General features: G+C 33.0%; 2 protein-coding genes across 2 annotated transcripts; both read left to right on the plus strand.

Annotated features, from left to right (window-relative positions):
- Window positions 1–1,100: 1,100 nt before the first annotated feature.
- On the plus strand, window positions 1,101–10,234 carry LOC122627379 (the record flags this gene model as incomplete). The annotated part of the gene is made up of 23 exons (XM_043808471.1): window positions 1,101–1,522; window positions 1,583–1,738; window positions 1,815–2,455; window positions 2,527–2,608; window positions 2,686–3,364; window positions 3,457–3,644; window positions 3,734–3,901; window positions 3,967–4,113; window positions 4,198–4,273; window positions 4,367–4,500; window positions 5,684–5,753; window positions 5,916–6,258; window positions 6,379–6,535; window positions 6,651–7,097; window positions 7,173–7,356; window positions 7,445–7,607; window positions 7,677–7,752; window positions 7,786–8,222; window positions 8,323–8,597; window positions 8,679–8,872; window positions 8,961–9,272; window positions 9,373–9,448; window positions 9,539–10,234. Coding segments are annotated over 23 exons (5,661 nt in total), but the record flags the coding sequence as incomplete, so codon positions are not given.
- Window positions 10,235–10,301: 67 nt separating this feature from the next.
- LOC122627380 lies at window positions 10,302–18,535 on the plus strand. The gene is made up of 22 exons (XM_043808472.1): window positions 10,302–11,410; window positions 11,481–11,936; window positions 12,018–12,201; window positions 12,265–12,421; window positions 12,493–12,574; window positions 12,686–13,095; window positions 13,173–13,453; window positions 13,533–13,723; window positions 13,782–14,081; window positions 14,159–14,228; window positions 14,292–14,424; window positions 14,933–15,485; window positions 15,544–15,999; window positions 16,094–16,277; window positions 16,367–16,526; window positions 16,594–16,675; window positions 16,746–17,125; window positions 17,195–17,472; window positions 17,536–17,726; window positions 17,796–18,098; window positions 18,185–18,254; window positions 18,356–18,535. Exons 1-22 carry the CDS (start codon window positions 10,911–10,913, stop codon window positions 18,482–18,484), a joined length of 5,550 nt encoding a protein of 1,849 aa, XP_043664407.1. The 5' UTR covers window positions 10,302–10,910; the 3' UTR covers window positions 18,485–18,535.
- Window positions 18,536–18,636: the final 101 nt, after the last annotated feature.

The following is an 18,636-nucleotide window of genomic DNA, read 5'->3' on the forward strand; positions in this document are numbered from 1 at the left end:
TGAGCAAAGGTAGCACGTCCGCCAGAGAGCTTCCAATATCGAGCTATGTGGAATGTAAGTAAACTCGGTTGTGAAAGCTAAAGCTACGACACGCTCGTCTCTGTCTCCATTATATGCAAATTTCTGCGAGTTGCATCGAAAACCTCAACATCGTTAACCTCCGAAAGCCATCGATTAGGTTCGGTAAGAGACTTCGAAAGAAACGATGTGAGAACAAGTTAAGATCTTTCGCAAGAGTCATCGAAGATGACTCGTTAACAGATAAAAGACGGGCATAGAAATCTTTCTTTAAAATATTCTTTCGTTCCAGCGACAAACTTTACTTTAGTTTTTTTGATAAAAACAAATTACCGATACGATGAAAGAAACTTTGTACTTTGCTCGATAACAAAACCGAAAAGCAATGACTTAATTGAACGCTCGTATAATCGGATTTTATCATTTTATCTGATTTGCCAAAAATAATAGATTAATACGAAATAAATGAATGTATTACATTTTTGTAGAACTGGAAGAATGATCGAATAAAATAAATATAATTAAACTATTTATAAATTCATCAGTTTCCAATTGTTAATAATAACGTATTGTAATTCATTGAAATCACTTAATGGTATGTACATATGTACGAGAACTTTGTTATATTTTTTTCGAGAAACGTAATCGAACTTTTGCATAAGCGTTAATTTCCTCGAGAAGTTGTCTGTATCTCAATTCGCATAGATCTCGTTTTAAACAATTGGTTTATCTTTTTATCAGAAACGAACGTTTCCATTCGTAGTCGTCCTGAATTCCTTCAATCAATAACTTACGATAAACTACTTTTTATGAAACTTTATTAATGACAAAGTAGATATCCGAATCTCGGATATCGCGATAGAGGAATCGCGATAAAGAAACGTTGCACAATAAATAAATTTCATTTCTAATTGAGCCACGACGAAGTAGATTAATCTTCTCGAATCATCGGTAAGTCGATCTTTCTATGATTTCTTGATTCATGCTTGATCGACTTGCTTCAAATAAATACGATGAGTTTACATTTTAAAAAAATTTTACGTTTTCTTCTTTATATCATTTTAATTGATTTCAATTTCGCGAATAACAACAACGCGAATAATACAACAAAGAATGAAATCGATGATGCGTCGGTATACAGATTACCAAAAAATATAGTTCCGATTTCTTATGATCTACGAATATTAACAAAATTGGCTGCAAACGACTTTCTGTATGAAGCCGAAGTTCGGATAACGCTCGACGCATTGGAAAAGACAAATACGATAGTATTACATGCTCATAAGCTAAGAATAGATAAGGATAAATCTTTTCTATACAGAGGAACCGATAAAATTTTGATTCACGATCAATATATCGACACAAATAGACAATTCTATATCGTCAAATGCATGAAATATTTCGAAGTTGGACGGTATACTTTGGTTCTTTCTTTTGTGGGAGAAATCCAGGATGACGTGTTTGGATTTTATAGAAGTTCCTACGAAGTGGATGGACAAAAGAAGTGAGTTCATTATATGCTATTTATCATTAGCTTTTATTTATTTGCATCAATTGTTTCCAGATGGATTGGTATAACTCAATTCTCACCTACATACGCTCGACAAGCGTTTCCGTGCATGGACGAACCACATTTAAAAGCGACATTTACAATAAGCATTGGTCATTATTCTAATCAAACGGCCACTAGTAATACCAATATAGAAAAGATTGAGGAAGTGTTAGTATAATTTCATGCAATGGGTACAACATTTTTTTATGTTTTAAATCATGGTCTTTAATTTGAACATTTGCAGCGATACATTTTATCGTCTGACAACGTTCCTGACTACTCCACGGATGTCGACGTATCTCGTCGGATGGTCGGTACATGATTATGTAGTCGAAATTTCAGAATCCTCAAAAGATTTTAAGATCTGGACGAGAGACAGCATGCTATCGTACGGTAGCCTCGCTTTGAATCAAGGCTGGTTAATTTATACAGCTTTACAAAACTGGATGGAAGTAGAAAATCCTATTAAAAAAATGGATCAATTTGCCATAGCTGATTTCAATTTTCACGCTATGGAAAATTGGGGTATGATAACGTATCGTGAGTCGGTAGTTCTATTTCAGAATGGAACAATTCCAATGAGAAAAATGGTTGATGGCTTGGTTACTATGGCACATGAATACTCGCACACGTGGTTCGGGAATTTGGTAACGCCAGAATTTTGGAATGTCGCTTGGTTAAAAGAGGGTTTTGCCTCGTATTTCCAATATTTAGGACTCTCTTTGGTACAACCAACATGGAAAATGATGGATATGTTTGTCGTTGATTACGTTCAACCTACTCTTCTCTTGGATTCTGTGAATCACAATAGATCCATGAACGGTAAAAACGTCGGAAGTCCTAGCAGTATCATGGCTACGCTAGATTTTGTTACTTATAGAAAAGGTTTATATTATAACTCTAAGCTTTATTTCAAAAGTATCTCAATGAAATAAAATGCTTATTCTTCTCTATAGGAGCGTCCATAATTCGAATGATAAAACATGCGATTGGTGAGAATGTCTTTCAGAAAGGATTGCGACATTATTTAAGTGAAATGTACGTGATTGAGGTGCAAACGTTTTGGTAATCGATCGAACGAAATTAATCATGATAATATTTAACGAACATTTTAGGTCGTATCGAGTTGCCAGACCATACGACTTGTATAATTATTTGCAAAGAGCTATTGATTCGTCATCGAATAGCACTAAGAACTGTAAATTTGTCAAGGACGTTTTCGAATCTTGGGCAAATCAAGTGGGATATCCTTTGATAACGATAACGCGAAATTATACAAAACATTGGGCATTGGTATCTCAAGAACGATTTTATCTTAATCGAAACACGAGAAAACTGAACGACAATGACGAAGAACACACATGGTGGATACCTCTGACCTTCGCTACGAGCTCGTCTATTATCGATTTTCGAAGGACTCGGCCGAAGCTCTGGCTATGTCCTTGGGATAAGAGGACGATGATTTCGAACTTTCGCGACACCGATTGGGTGCTCTTCAACGTCCAGCAAATCGGATTCTACCGAGTCAATTACGATGAGACCAATTGGAAGATGCTTATTGATCACCTCAGATCAAAGGAGTTTATCTCCATTCCCTCGGTGAACCGTGCGGCTCTCCTCGACGATGCTTTTAATCTGGCAAGAGCAGGATATATAGATTATTCGATTCCATTCGACTTGTCCAAGTATCTTAAGAGAGAGACGGACTACGAGCCTTGGCTCGCCGCCGTTAATAATTTCATGTTTCTCAATCGAATCTTGAATAAAGTATCGAAGGTTCATACAGCGTTCCAGGTAAAAAAAAGGGTTAAGAGGCGTCGATATTTTTTTCGATATTCATAAGAGATTCAACAAAAAATCGGTTTATCGTAAATTTTGTTTTTTAGAAATACGCGGAAAATCTGATTTTACCTATTTACGAGTTATTGGGATTCATGGAGGATTCGTCCGATAACGTCCGGACGAAACTTCAACGGGAGATAATATTATCGGCCTCGTGCGCGCTCAATAACGCTCACTGCCTCGAGACATCGAAAATATTATTTAATTCGTGGATATCGTCATCGAATGAAACGTAAGAAAGAAAAAACATTTATAAATCCATTTTAAACGTAACGCATGTTTTCATTTATTTAATTGATATTTTTTCATCGATTTATTTAGAATATTACCTGATTTGAAAAGTTTCGTCTATTGCATTGGCATACGTACAGGGAATGACAAGGATTGGCTTACAATGTGGAAAAGATTATTCGACACAGACTTACATATCGAACAAGAACTTTTACTGTCTGCACTCGGATGTAGTCGAAATCCTATTTTATTGAATAAGTATGTTTCATAGCGACAAGTAAGTATGTACGAATGAAAACTCACAAATGGTAACTTGTCGACAGATACCTGAACGTATCGATTACTCGAAATTCGAGAATTCGTAAGCAGTACAGATTTTCGATAGTTACTGCTGTTACGAAGGGTAATCCAGAAAACGTCGATCATACTTTAGAATTCGTTGAAAACAATCTCGGAAGCATTATTGATTCGTACGTATCGAACGTGTATACGCATTAAAATGTATGTTGATATATTTTTGATCGATAAAATAACTATTATTATTTTTCGAACAGACAAGGATACGATTTTTTAGGTAAGATGTTTATTTCTATAGGAGAGCATATGACAACTATGGAACAGACAAACAAGGTAATGAAATATTTACTTAATATCACGAATACGATGAATATCTGTGAAGAATGAATGAATGCAAATTAAATTGTATACATTTAATTTTTATAGCTTCGTCGTTTCATCGATCAAAATATAAAACGTCTAGGATCAGCCTCGAAAGCAGCAAAGAAAGCAATTGATTCTGCTATTGAAAATGCTAAGTGGGTTGGAAAATATGCGCCTCTCATTGCTATAAATGTTTGATTTAATTTGTGAATGTAAACTGTATATACATATTTTGTAAAAAGTTTTCACTTTTATACGATAATCTTATTATAGTTCAATGATTGTGGAATTTATTTACAAGGAATAGAAAAGGTTTTAATAAAATATATTTGGAAAGTATTTTTTCCTCGTGAATTTTTTCCTTTTAATTTATACGTACATCCTTGAGTGTAACGATTTGAACGTTCTCCACTCCTTCATCTTAACTAGATACTCGAAGTCTCTGTTGAAACGCTACTTGTTGATATCGATTGACTTAGTAAAGCGGATAAAGCTATTGTAACAAATGGAATTTCTATTATATATACACAGAATGGATCGTTCGTAATAAATAAGTTGAATTTTTGTCTGGCATTATATCTTTGACAATGCATTATCTATTTATATTTATAGAGAAAATATTTAAGACTTACGCGCACACATATACAGATATTAATGATCGTCATTGTTGCAATGACATCGATATTCGTTGAATCACGTCTAAAATGAGACCTGATAAATGAATTTTCGATACTGAGTAACATACGCGAACACCAGCCTTTAATCTGGTTTAGATAAAAAAAGTATATGATTGTTATCAGAGAATACAATTTAATACTATAGCATGGAATATCGTGTGTCGACAACGTATACAACGATAATTTATATAGATATTTGTAACCATCGTATTTTTAATTTTTTTTTTATTAACTCTTTTTAAACATTTATTATTTGTTATGCAAAAACAATTCTCTTACGGATGTCCATAATTAGACGTAAAATAGGCGAAGCAGAAGTAACGGTAAATTTATTATTTAGGAAGGTAAAAAATTACGTCCTTTTTAACATTTTGTACATATACATTTAATGATTATTTCAACGACGTCGTCGATAAGGTAACGAATCTTACCGGGCTTCGCGCTTATCTATACGTCCGCTCTTCATTGGTCGGATTTTTTTTGTATCAGAATTATCGCTTAATCGTTATCTCACTGATGAAACCTTTTGGGAACTTTTTTGCGAGTTTCCTAAAAAATAGACCACTTACTGATCATCTCTCAACGAATATAATATCTTTTACTGCGAAGGACCAGAACGATAAGATTAGAAGAGGGATCGACATAATTTACACGACAGAGACGTCGATACTGGTTTATAAAGCACGAAGATTTTTGCCATTAGGCTTTCAATAAGCAATCATCGATACGAGGGTCATAACGACAACTCTCTTCATTTCCAGTCTATCTTAAAGGTGAGTCCCTTCTTATATCACTTATATGCATTATATATTTATCTTAAGCTTTTATATTTTATTTTTCAAAAGTTTTTCGTAAATTCGCTATTTTTTTCGCATTATATATCATTAATTATTAATTAATTAAATCATAGAAATAAGAAGACTGGATCATTATAGAAGAAAGAACCGTTACTTTTTGCCAAAATGGCTTTCTTGAGAGTGTTAGTTCCGTTGGCATTATTCGTGGTAATAACTTTGGCTGAATATCCATCACCGAATACATTCCTGGATAACGAAGTTATCCAGTATGAGGAAAGTAAATCAAGTTCTGAAGAAAGCAAAAAATCTAAGGATTTCAAGCCTTTTATTGATATAGAAAATTCTAATTATGCAGAAAACACAATTTACAAATTGAATAATAAGTTTCAACCAGATCATTATGACATTCGATTAAAAATAAACTTAACGAATTTAAGTGAAAAGAATTTCAAATACCAGGGAGAGGTTAATATAACTATAAGTGGATACAATAATACGAAAAACATCCAATTACATTTTGACAAATCATTCCTCACGTTGGACATAAAAAAGACAGAATTATTTGATGAAAAGGAAAAGAAGAAAATAGATATTAAAATAGAAAAAGTAAATAATACGAATATTCTGACATTAGAAGCGACGAAGGAACTCAGTAAGTTACAAAAATACGTTATAAAATTAGAATATGAAGGAAGACTAAGCGATAAGAATTATGGATTTTATAAGGGCTCTTACTTAAATTCTGAAGGCAAAATAAGGTGAGAAATAAAAAAAAAGAGACATTATTAGACTGATTAAATTCATGTTTGCAATTTATTACCGTTTTTTAATTGCTTCTATTTTTTATTCCATTATTTTTTCAATTCAATATAGATGGTATGTTGCAACACATTTTGAACCAATCGGTGCACGAAGTGTATTCCCGTGCTTCGATGAACCAGCTTTAAAGGCAACCTTCAATATTTCGATAATATATAATAAGGGATACAAAGCGATCTCGAATATGAATGGAGAAACGGTCCCAGTGGAAGATGATCAACAAATGACAAGTTTCGAAAGAACTCCAAAAATGTCTACCTATCTCGTAGCATTCGCAATAACTGATTTTGAATCGACTCCGAAAGATAAGGTAACAGTTTATTCAAGACCTGAAGCAATAAATATGACCAAATACGCTGTAGAAGTTGGTAAGGAAGTGTTGGTAAAATTGGAAAAATATACTGGTATCGATTATTCATCTACAATTGGAAAGATAGACCAAATTGCTCTACCTTTATTATCACCGGGTGCAATGGAAAACTGGGGTCTCGTGACGTACAGGCAAGTAAAAGCAAAATTTTGTCGATATTTTGTAAGATCCTTTTTGTAATATTAATTCATGAGTTTTATTAACAGAGAAACCACCATTCTCTATGACAAGGATGTAAATACAACTATCGAGAAGCAACGAGTACCGGATATAATCGCTCATGAGTTTGCACATCAATGGTTTGGAAATTTAGTCACTCCTGCATGGTGGGAAGATATTTGGCTTAACGAAGGTTTTGCCACTTATTTCCAATACTTCATCGTCGATCAAGTAAAGAATTGACAAGATTAAAAAGATAAAGAAACAATTTTCATTACATCGATAAACGTTGAAGATAATATATTACGATGCTTTACAGATCAATCCTGACTGGCGTTATATGGATCAATTTAACGTACTATCTCTTCAAAGTAGAGCATTTGTTTATGATGCCAATGGAAAAAAGACACGAGCTATGAATAGCAAAGAAAAGAATGAAAATGAAATTGAAAATTTATTTGACAATATTGCTTACGACAAAGGTAGTTATTTATCTATCGAAAAATATATTTTATATCAATTAATTATTACATGAAACTGACTTATTTCAGCCGCTGCTGTCATCCACATGTTCTCTCATGTTCTTGGAAAGAAAAAGTTTCAGGAGGGTTTACAAGAGTACCTTAAGTAAGTATATTAAGTCTATTTAGTCATTAATGTTTATCATTGTCGTAAAAAGAAATGTAGAATTCGCGATTTAGAAATTCCTATTTTTTACTTTAGAAAAAGCGATGTAGTGACTTCGGAAGTACTTTACAAATATCTCGAGCTTGTCGCAGACAAGAAGACTCTTCCAGATAAAGTTACCTTGCAGCAGATTCTTGAAAGTTGGGTCACCCAACCCGGATATCCAGTAATTTCGGTGACTAAGGATAAAAAAGAAAAGAAGGTCACCATAGAACAAAAACAGTTTTATTTGGTAGAACCTGTAAAAAAAGAGACGAAGTGGTATATTCCTCTGAACTATGTACAACAGGAAAAAGGGAATTTCGATGATACTTCCGTTATGTTATGGTTGACACCTGACCAGAAGTCGATAGAAATTACAAATAATATCGAAAGCGAAAGTTGGATTATCTTCAATGTGCAACAAACCGGTGAGTATAATACAAAAAGCAATTGTGTAAATATTTCTTTTCTTTTTGGTATTATAATTTTGCTTTATGTCTATTTTTTTATGTCCTCATATTTATTAAGGATATTATCGCGTCAATTACGATGAGGAAACATGGAACAATATCATTGATTACATGAAACGTAATTTCACGCGTATACATCCCTTGAACCGTGCTCAATTGATCGACGACGCTTTTAATTTGGCACAAGCTGATCTTTTGAACATCAAAATCACTTTGAATTTAATCAAGTACTTAGAACAAGAAACTGATTACATCGTATGGAAGGCAGCATTCAACGGGTTGTCGAAGTTGAACAACCTATTGGGGGGAACAAAATTAAACAACGAATTTTTGGTACACTTTTATATTACATAATATTTTGGTTTGTATTACTCATTGAAGTAAAATTTAACGCCGTGTCATTTAATATTTTAGAAATTTGTTAATCCTATTACTAAGAAATTATTGGACACTGTGAAGTTTCTTGAAAATAAAAATGATACACATCTAACAAAGCTTCTCAGGGTGGATGCCGTAAAATGGGCTTGTGACACTGAATATGAACCTTTCAAAACACATGCTACGGAAAAATTCAATCTGTGGTTAAAAGAAACTAAAAATGTTAATACGTATGTATATTTTATTTCCTACAGTAAAATTAAATTTGTAGATTCCGAATATTCAACGATCTAATTCATAATTACTAATTGTTTTCAGTATTTCTCGAGATTTGAAAAAAATAATTTTCTGTGGGGCCTTAAAGAAAGCCAACGTAAGTAGTTGGTCATCTATATTGAACAAATATATACTATCTACGGATTCTGAAGAGAAGGCAGTATATCTTTCATCCTTGGGATGTTCCTCATCACCAGAGATTTTGAAGAAATTTCTCCATATAGCTGTTCAGAAAGATTCTAATTTCAAGGGATACCTCCCGGAAGTTTTCCGAACAGTATACTCCAACAGTGCCATTGGCGCAAAAATTGTTCTTAATTTCATTAACACGAATCTTAATAAGTTGCAACTCTAGTAAGTCGTTCAAAAAGATCAATAGGGAATTATATAAAAGATAAATAGAAGAAAATGATACTAACGTAAATATATATTAATCGAATGTTTCATTTTCTAGTGACAATAAGGAGAATATAATGAAGTACCTTACCGATCTTGCAAAGAAAATTGCTATTGAAGAAGATGTCAAGATGGTTAGAAAATTATATTTTTTCTTCTTTTTAAAGTCTTTAGAGTATTTAACATTTATTTATTTATTTATTAATACTATATCTCTTTTTCAGCTAAAAGATATTATCTCTCAACTAAAGGACGCAACATCGGAGGCCGAATTAAACGAAATTTTGGATATTGCAAATAGGAACTACTTTTGGTACAAATACAATGATAAAAACCTTCAGACGTTGTTCGAAGAAAACAATTATTCAAAACCAACTTCAAAACCAAATAGTGCTAATTCTCTTAGCTTTAGCATTGCTCTAATAGCTGTATCTTTATTAATCGTAAGACTTCGTTAACAATCTTTTTAATTTTTGCATTATTTCCACGAAATATAAGAGATAATAAAAACACCACTTCATCGTGTGCTCGCCGATTCTACATACGAAACGTATTGTCGTTTTAGCTACTTTTCATTTCTTGATTCTTAATTTCTTAATTCCTTTTTTGTATATACATACGTAAAGAAAGAAAATGTTACTAGTTATTAATGTTGAAAATTATTTTGAAAAAGATAAACTGAAGAGACCTGCACAAAGTTATCTAGTTAATTAAATTAATAACAAATGGTATATAAAATTATATCTATTATATAAAGCATTGACATAATATATGTATGTACACATATAGGTATGTGTATATATGTACATATAAATGCATGTACGTTGTATACGAAGTTCCATAATATGATTGTAAATACCTGCTTGTTAAGCATTTATATTTATATTATTTAACTTAATAAATGACTATTATTTTACTTACAGGAATATATTAATTTTATTCAGATTTAATTAATTCTCAACTTTATTCTTTAGATATTTTTATAAATATATGTCGATTGATATATGTGTGTATATGAGCTTCGTAAGGAAATGATGGATATAAATAAATTTTATGATTAACAATCCCGTAACTATTCTATAACCATACGTAAAAACGTTATAGATCACATTATAGAGCAAGGTTTAAGATTCATGAAAGTATGAATATGATTTTAATAGACAATTGTGTTTAGTTACTTATCTATAAGCGCAGGCGAGATTATATAAAAAAGGGCAGGGTTCAAACTTGTGAATTATTCAATCGGTTAGTGTATGCGGAACAACATCATTTATTTCCTATTTTTCGCGTTGAAGGTTACATCGAGAATTGTAAATAAGGAAACTACAGCTATCACGAGTTACTACGAGACCACCACTAACGACAGCTTTGTTTTCTTATTGAGTTCCGACTGCATAGAAGATAATATTTATTCGATAAGAACCACAGATAGTGCATTGAAAGGTGATATTTCAAGGAATATTTTTAAATCAATTTACTTTTAGAAATGTTATTAATGTTTCTCAATAAATTTTTAGTACAATACGTGTAGTAGACAAAAATTTTCAATTCAATTATAAAAATTATTATTTACTTTGTATTCTTTTAATTACAAAGATGACAAAACTTAAAGCATTACTTGCTTTGCTTTTACTACTGGCCAGAAATTCAAGGACTCTTCCTCTCGAAGATGAAAGTTCGAAGGAGAATGAAAATATGGAAGAGGAACTACCCGAAGCTTCATATCGTTTAAGTAGCAACGTGGTGCCCATACATTATGATATCAAATTAATACCGTATTTGGAGGAGGATAACTTCACCTTTGATGGAGAGACAAACATCCATCTTAATCTACGAAAAGTGACCCAGACTTTGGATTTCCACACTAAAGAATTAACGTTCGATGAAACTGAGACGTATGTAGAAAGGGAAGATGGTCAGAAATACAAACCGATCGATTTCACGTATGTCAACGCAACGGAAATCATGACGATGAGTTTCGAGAAAGTTTTGCAAGAAGGTCTGTACACGTTCCATATCAAGTTCACGGGTATTCTCAACGATAAATTATCGGGATTTTACAGAAGCTCTTACACGAACGATAATGGCGAAAGAATGTGAGTTAAAAAGATTTCTGAAATTCTTATTAATTATTATCGAATCTTATTTTATGTAATATTTTTATAGATGGCTAGCAACAACACAATTTCAAGCGACGTCCGCTCGACGAGCTTTTCCATGTTGGGACGAGCCCTCTTTGAAAGCGACGTTCAACGTTTCCATAAAACATCAAGCGAACTACACAGCCCTCTCGAATATGCCGGCTTACGAGCGATCGATGATAGACGAAAACGATGGAAAGGTCTGGACACATTTTCAAAGAACTCCCGTGATGTCCACTTACATCCTAGCTTTTGTCGTATCAGATTTTGTTAAAATTTCGAATGCTGATGGTACGATTAATGTTTGGTCAAGAAAAGACGTCATTTCTTTGATCAACTTCGGTTATGAATTCGTTCAAAAAGCTGTTGTCCTTCTCGAAGAATATACGAACAGTTCGGTGCGCGTACCAAAAATGGATCATGTCCTTATTCCTGATTTTCTTCATGGAGCCATGGAGAACTGGGGCCTCATAACTTACTCGTAACCACTCTCAATATGTATTAATAAGAGCAACTATATCTTTTGTGCTTCGTTAAATGTTCTTTTTTACAATCGTTTCAGCGAGGAGAAGTTCCTATACGATCCGAATGAAAATTCTCTGATAGAAAAAACTTGGACGGCAATGATCATTAGTCACGAATTGACGCATCAGTGGTTCGGTAATGTTGTCAGTCCTACTTGGTGGGATCACATTTGGTTAAATGAGGGCTTCGCATCGTTCTTTCAATATTATATCACCGACAAGGTGCGCAGGGAAAATTCTATTAGTCGTAGAAGATATAGTGATTGTGACGTACTTGTTTTCCAGATCTTTCCAAGTTGGAAATTGATGCAATCGTTCGCGTCAAGTATGCAACAAAATAGCTTTAGAATCGACGTGCATCCCTACGACGACCCCATCGGTCGGAACGTGAGCAAACCTGAGGATATCGAGAATCATTTCTCCAGTGTACAATACATGAAGAGTAAGTAATCGAAATAACGAGATGTCTGTTGTCCAATGATCAAAAGAAATTGCTTATTCTTTCGTTCATAGCACCATCATTATTGCGTATGTTGTTGCACATTGTCACTGACGAAGTTTTTCATACCAGTCTCATTAATTATCTTCAAAAATAGTAAGTGGAAAAATTATGGCAATATAAAAATTATAACAAATAAAAATCTAAATATGCTAATCGTTTACGTTTAACGGATTTTTCAATAAGATTTTTCTTAACTATTTCCAGCCAATATAGCAACGCTCAACCCGACGACTTATGGTATCAAATTCAAAATGGTGTAGATAAGACACCAGAAATACCACGCGGTAAATTTCGTGTGAAAGAAATGATGGATACTTGGATATATCAAAGCAGTTATCCTCTTGTAACAGCAAAAAGAAATTATATCACTGGCGAGGTTACGATCACTCAAGAAATTGTTAAACATCACGTTAGTACCGACAATGTGACTTCGACTGACGAAAGTGATATAAGTAAGCGCAACAGATGGTGGATACCTATAAATTATGCAACGAGGACGAATAATAACTTTTCGTCTACGCTACCTGTTTACTGGTTGGATCCAAAGAATGATAGCATTACTATCAACGGTATCGATGCCGATGATTGGATAATATTAAACGTACAACAAACTGGTATCCAAATTAAAGTCTATTAAGAATTAAATAATTTTCTATGGCATATATGTATTTTAATATAAATGTATTTTTAGGACACTATCGTGTTAATTATGATGACACAAATTGGATAAAGTTGGCTGAATATCTAAATTCACCTGACTACGAAAAGATACACGTTATTAACCGAGCACAGATCATTCAAGATTCTTATAACATGTTGATTCAGAAGAAGATAAATTTAACGACATTCTTAGAGTTGTCCAATTATTTATCACGCGAAGTGGATTATATCGTATGGTGTCCAATATTCGATATATTTATTGAATCTATAGAATTTTTATTAGAAACCACTGAGGGTAGCAAACTTATTAAGGTACAAATTTTTAATAACTTCAATATTATTCGTTTTCCATTCGTTTTCATTCCTTAACTGTCGATTGTTATTTTTACAGCCATATATTTTGAATTTAATGAATAACATTATCGAAAGTGTGGGTTTTGATTTTGATGATGATGATGATTATATAACTCGATTGACAAAAACAAGCGTTAGAAAGTGGGCTTGTCATTTTGATCATATCGGATGTATGATGAAAGCCAATACCGAATTAATAGCACTTTTGGGGTCTTCTGAGGAAAGCGAGTAAGTTTTCGAAAAGATTGAAGAATATCGATGATATTATCGAAAAAACATTTTTCAGTTATCCGTTTGATCTGAAACAATCGGTTTATTGTTACGGAATGAATAATGCAAACGAATCTACATGGAATAAGTTATTAGAAATACACAGGGACGACACTATGTTGATTGGACGTTCTTTAGCTTGTATCAAAAATATGTCTATCATTGAAAATTATTTGAATATGATTATAGCGGAAAATTCGTCCTTCACCACGGAAGATTACTGCGAAATTTTTGAATCATTATTTTACAAAGGATCATATACGACAGATTTAATGACTGATTTCGTTATGAAAAATTGGAACGTATTTAATTCTCGGTAAAGTTTGTGAAACAATTTGTTTTGATGAAACAATTTTCTCTTTTATTTTTAAAAACCTCTGTTATGATTTTCAGTTCAAATTTACAAACTGCTCTGTCTAAGTTTATGATATTATCAGCTACGCACAAGAATAAGTTACAAGAGGTCTGTAAATCTCGAGATGTAAGAAAAACGTTTATATTGATATGTTAACTTATTCTATTTCAGATAAAATCGTTTCTGGAAAATAAAGAAAAGGATATGACGAAATCTATAAAGGAAAGAGAAAAAATTCTTACGAGGTATGAGCAAATATTTAATGAGTTTCGTGCATGGCGTAAGAGTAAAGGAAATATAAATTAAAAGAATGCATAGTTCAATTGTAAATTAATATAAATTCTGCCTAAGTATTAAAGAATTAAATGATAGTTTTATTATAAATTATTTCTATTTAAAATTAATTATCTTATATATAAATCTTTTCGAATTATCGCAATCCTTAATTTTTGAAATAAGATTTAAATTTTATCATCGCAACGGAGAATTTTTAATTAGAACATTGCTGAAATGTATTATTTCCAGTTTTCTTTTAGTGTGATTTTAAAGAATATCATACCGATTCCTTTTCGCTTTTCACGATGCATTTACATGTCTACACAATGCGTGTATAATGGTCACGTACGTCATACGGGCTATAGGTCATATGCGTAAATAATGCATTTAATTATAAATGCTTTCTTCGACATAAAAACGAGCATCCCTACCCTTATATAGCATTTCATGGTAATACCGATACTTACCATATAAGCGTCTTTCATATTCTGCACTATTCTCCAACTGATTAGACAGTGTTTTGTTAGAAGGTTAAATGACCGAACAGTCTTTCGTTAATTCCGTAATTAATTCTATCCCAAATTTATTAAGAAAACGATCGAATAGAATGTTAAGAAAGTTAATAAAGTTACTCTTCGTACTTGTTACCATCGAAGCATTTTCTTTCCCATCAGCAAACTATAAGAATGATGCGATTGAAAATGATACGATCGTTTATCGATTACCAGCGCACGTTATACCGATACATTACGACTTGAAATTGGAATCGGATATTATGCTGGGTGATTTTAATTTTACCGGTGAGACGGACATTAAAATCGAGGTTCGAGAGCCTACGAAGTTAATAGTGCTAAATTGGAAAAATCTTATGATAAACGAAACGCAGAGTCATTTGAAAAAGGACAATGGCGAATTACTTTCACCGAGGGAGCATCGTTACGAACCGTATAGGGAAATGTTAACATTCGTTTTTGACAAAATCATCGATCCCGCGGTGTACACTTTACATTTGGAATTCTCTGACGTCCTTTCGACAGACTTATACGGCTTTTACCGATCCTCTTACATCAACGAGAACGGCGATACAACGTAAGTTTAATTTATCGCGAAATAAATGAAAGAACTGACGATGTATAATGTCGATTAGGTGGCTAGCGGTAACTCACTTTCAACCTATCAGTGCACGTCGTGCTTTTCCCTGCTGGGACGAGCCAGCATTTAAAACAACTTTTAACATTTCCCTGAAACATCACGCCAATTATACGGCCCTTTCAAATATGCCAGTATTCGAACGATCGTTTACTGACGAGAATAATGATAGAGTATGGACTCGTTTCGAAAGAACTCCGATCATGGCAACCAATATCTTGGCCTTTGTAATCTCCGACTTCGAAAATATTTCTATACCCGAGAGGAACATTACGATCTGGGCGAGGAAATCAGTCATTCCATCGATACATTTTTTACTCGAACTTATTCAGAAAATAGATAATGAACTGAACAAATACATGCCTAACATTGTAACGGTACCCAAAATCGATCATGTTGCTATTCCTGATTATAACAGTCACGCCACAGAAAATTGGGGTCTTATCACGTATAGGTAAGAAATATTTAAAAAATTTTAAATATAAAATAAATCTAAAGATACAGGAATACGTTTGAAAAAATTAAATGAGGTGTCTTGTTTCTCATAGAGAAGAATTACTCGTGTATAAAGAAAACGAAACTACCATGGATCAGATGGATAAGATTCTGATGTTAATTGCTCATGAATTGGCGCATCAGTGGTTTGGTAATCTGGTTGGTCCACGTTGGTGGAAATACATGTGGCTGAGCGAGGGTTTTGCTGCGTATTTTCAATATTATATAACGGATAAGGTGATGTAATATATTGCGATTATGTTATTGATTTCTCTCCCTTTCTCTCTCTTACAATTTATTATTAAAGTATATTGTTCTATGAACAGGCCTTCAATGACACACGAATGATGGATAAATTTCTCTTAGAAGCTATGCAAGAGATTGCCTTCCACGTAGATAAGTGTCCAAATCAATCTCCGATGAATAACAATGTTAGCAGCCCTTCTGATATTCCTTACATCTATTCTATTATTACTTATCGTAAAGGTAAGTCTACTTTGTTGATTGATCAAATATTTTTAAGAATAACATAAATTTTGGCCTCTTCTTTCAGCACCGATTGTTTTACGAATGTTGTCGCATTGTATTTCTGATGAAATCTTCAGAGCCGGTCTTCTCAAATATATTTATGAAAAGTACGTAACACAATGGTGAAAATGTCATTGAAACGGGAACAAAATCGTTTATCTTGTATTTTCATGTCAGTATGTACAAGACTACCGTACCAGACGATTTGTGGCGATCCTTGCAAATTGTTTTGGACCAATCAAATGTGCCACACGAGGATTTCGAAATAAAAACGATGATGGCTACTTGGACAGAACAGGAAGGATATCCTACGATCGTCGTGGATCGAGATTACGATACCGGTACGGTACAAGTGCGACAATTTAGTAATAAATCATGGAATGTATCTAATGAAGAGTGTTATAACAAATGGTGGGTCCCTTTGAATTTTGCGACCCAAACTAATCCTAATTTTTCATCCACCTTGCCGACACACTGGTTGAATCCATCGGAGGACACGAAAACGATCAAAAGTTTGCCTAAGGATGGTTGGATTATTGTTAATATTCAACAAACTGGTAAACTTGAAACTAATATTAATTCAAACAAAATGTGCCTCGTAATATTACTATTTATATTTTCAATAGGTTATTATCGCGTGCAATATGATCAAGAGAACTGGAAGAGAATAGCACGCTATTTAAATTCCGATGATTACAAAAATATACATGTTTTAAATCGCATTCAAATAATCGACGATGCGTATAACAGCGTAATGGCAAAGGATATGCCTATCTCTATCTTTAGAATGATAATAAATTATCTGTCGCAAGAAACCGATCCAATAGTATGGAGAGTTGCGTTTCGATTATTTTCAAAGATTGATTATTTCATTCAGACTCCTAGGACTGCTGCTATTCTCAAGGCAAGTTCGAAAATATGTAACTAATGAAAATGTTTAACTAATGAAATGTTTCTTTAATTACAGCCGTATTTACAACATCTTCTTAATGATAAATTAAAAGATATGGATTACAATGATAATCCAGAAGAAGATTCTTGGACGAAAAGAATGAAACAGATTATTAAATACATCGCTTGTAAAGTCGACATTCCTGAATGTTACGGAAATGCCACAGCTCAATTAGTTGAATATCTTGAAAAGCCAAAATCGATAATGTGAGAATTCATTTTCAGTGATCCGATAAAAGTCTATTAGAAAGATGAAAATTTTCATACATTTCGTAGTATACCACCAGATTCACAACATTGGGTCTTCTGTTATGGATTACGAAATGCGAACGAGTCTATATGGAATGGAGTTTTAAATAATTACGTGAAAGATCGAAAAACACAATTGTTAATATATCTCACGTGCTCGGAGAACCGGACTATTCTAGAAAACTACTTGGTTATGATCTTTTCTGAAGATTCTCCGATTTCTAAGTATGATATCGAAGTTGTATTACACCAAATGATGGTAACATCGGAGATCAGCCTCGATACACTGGTGGATTTCATTAGCAAGAATTCAAATGAAATATCTTCTAAGTAATGGCAAACGTTCTTTAGAGTTTCGTTTACAAAAGATAACTTAATACGGTTTATTACTTCTAATTTTTTTTATTATTTTTCAGATTGGATAGAATAGATGATATTCTTGATTCTATTTCATATAGAATTACTACGAGAGAACAACTGAAAAAGGTCGGACATTTATTAATTTCAATTCTGTTCCTTCTGTTTTCGTTGTTATTATTCGAAATTGATATCAGAACGCATATAACAGGTATGATATTTTGTTATAGATGATAGCTATATTTGCATCTAAAGGGAAGTCACTGAACGAAATGATATATTATCTTGAAACGAAGTTGACCCACATTGACGACATTATACCAATTTTGCAAGAGTTCGCTCAAACTGCAGCCAATTAATGTAAAGTGATCTTACGACAAATAAATCCATCGAATATCTATCTACCTCAATTTTACATCGTTATATTTTGATTACGTATCATTCAATATTTGCTACATTGATCAAGGAGCATCTTGATAGGAAGAAATCGTCGAAAAAAGAAGAGTATATA

This window comes from Vespula pensylvanica, chromosome 2, assembly GCF_014466175.1.
Source record: "Vespula pensylvanica isolate Volc-1 chromosome 2, ASM1446617v1, whole genome shotgun sequence".
NCBI classification, from domain to species: Eukaryota; Metazoa; Arthropoda; class Insecta; order Hymenoptera; family Vespidae; genus Vespula; species Vespula pensylvanica.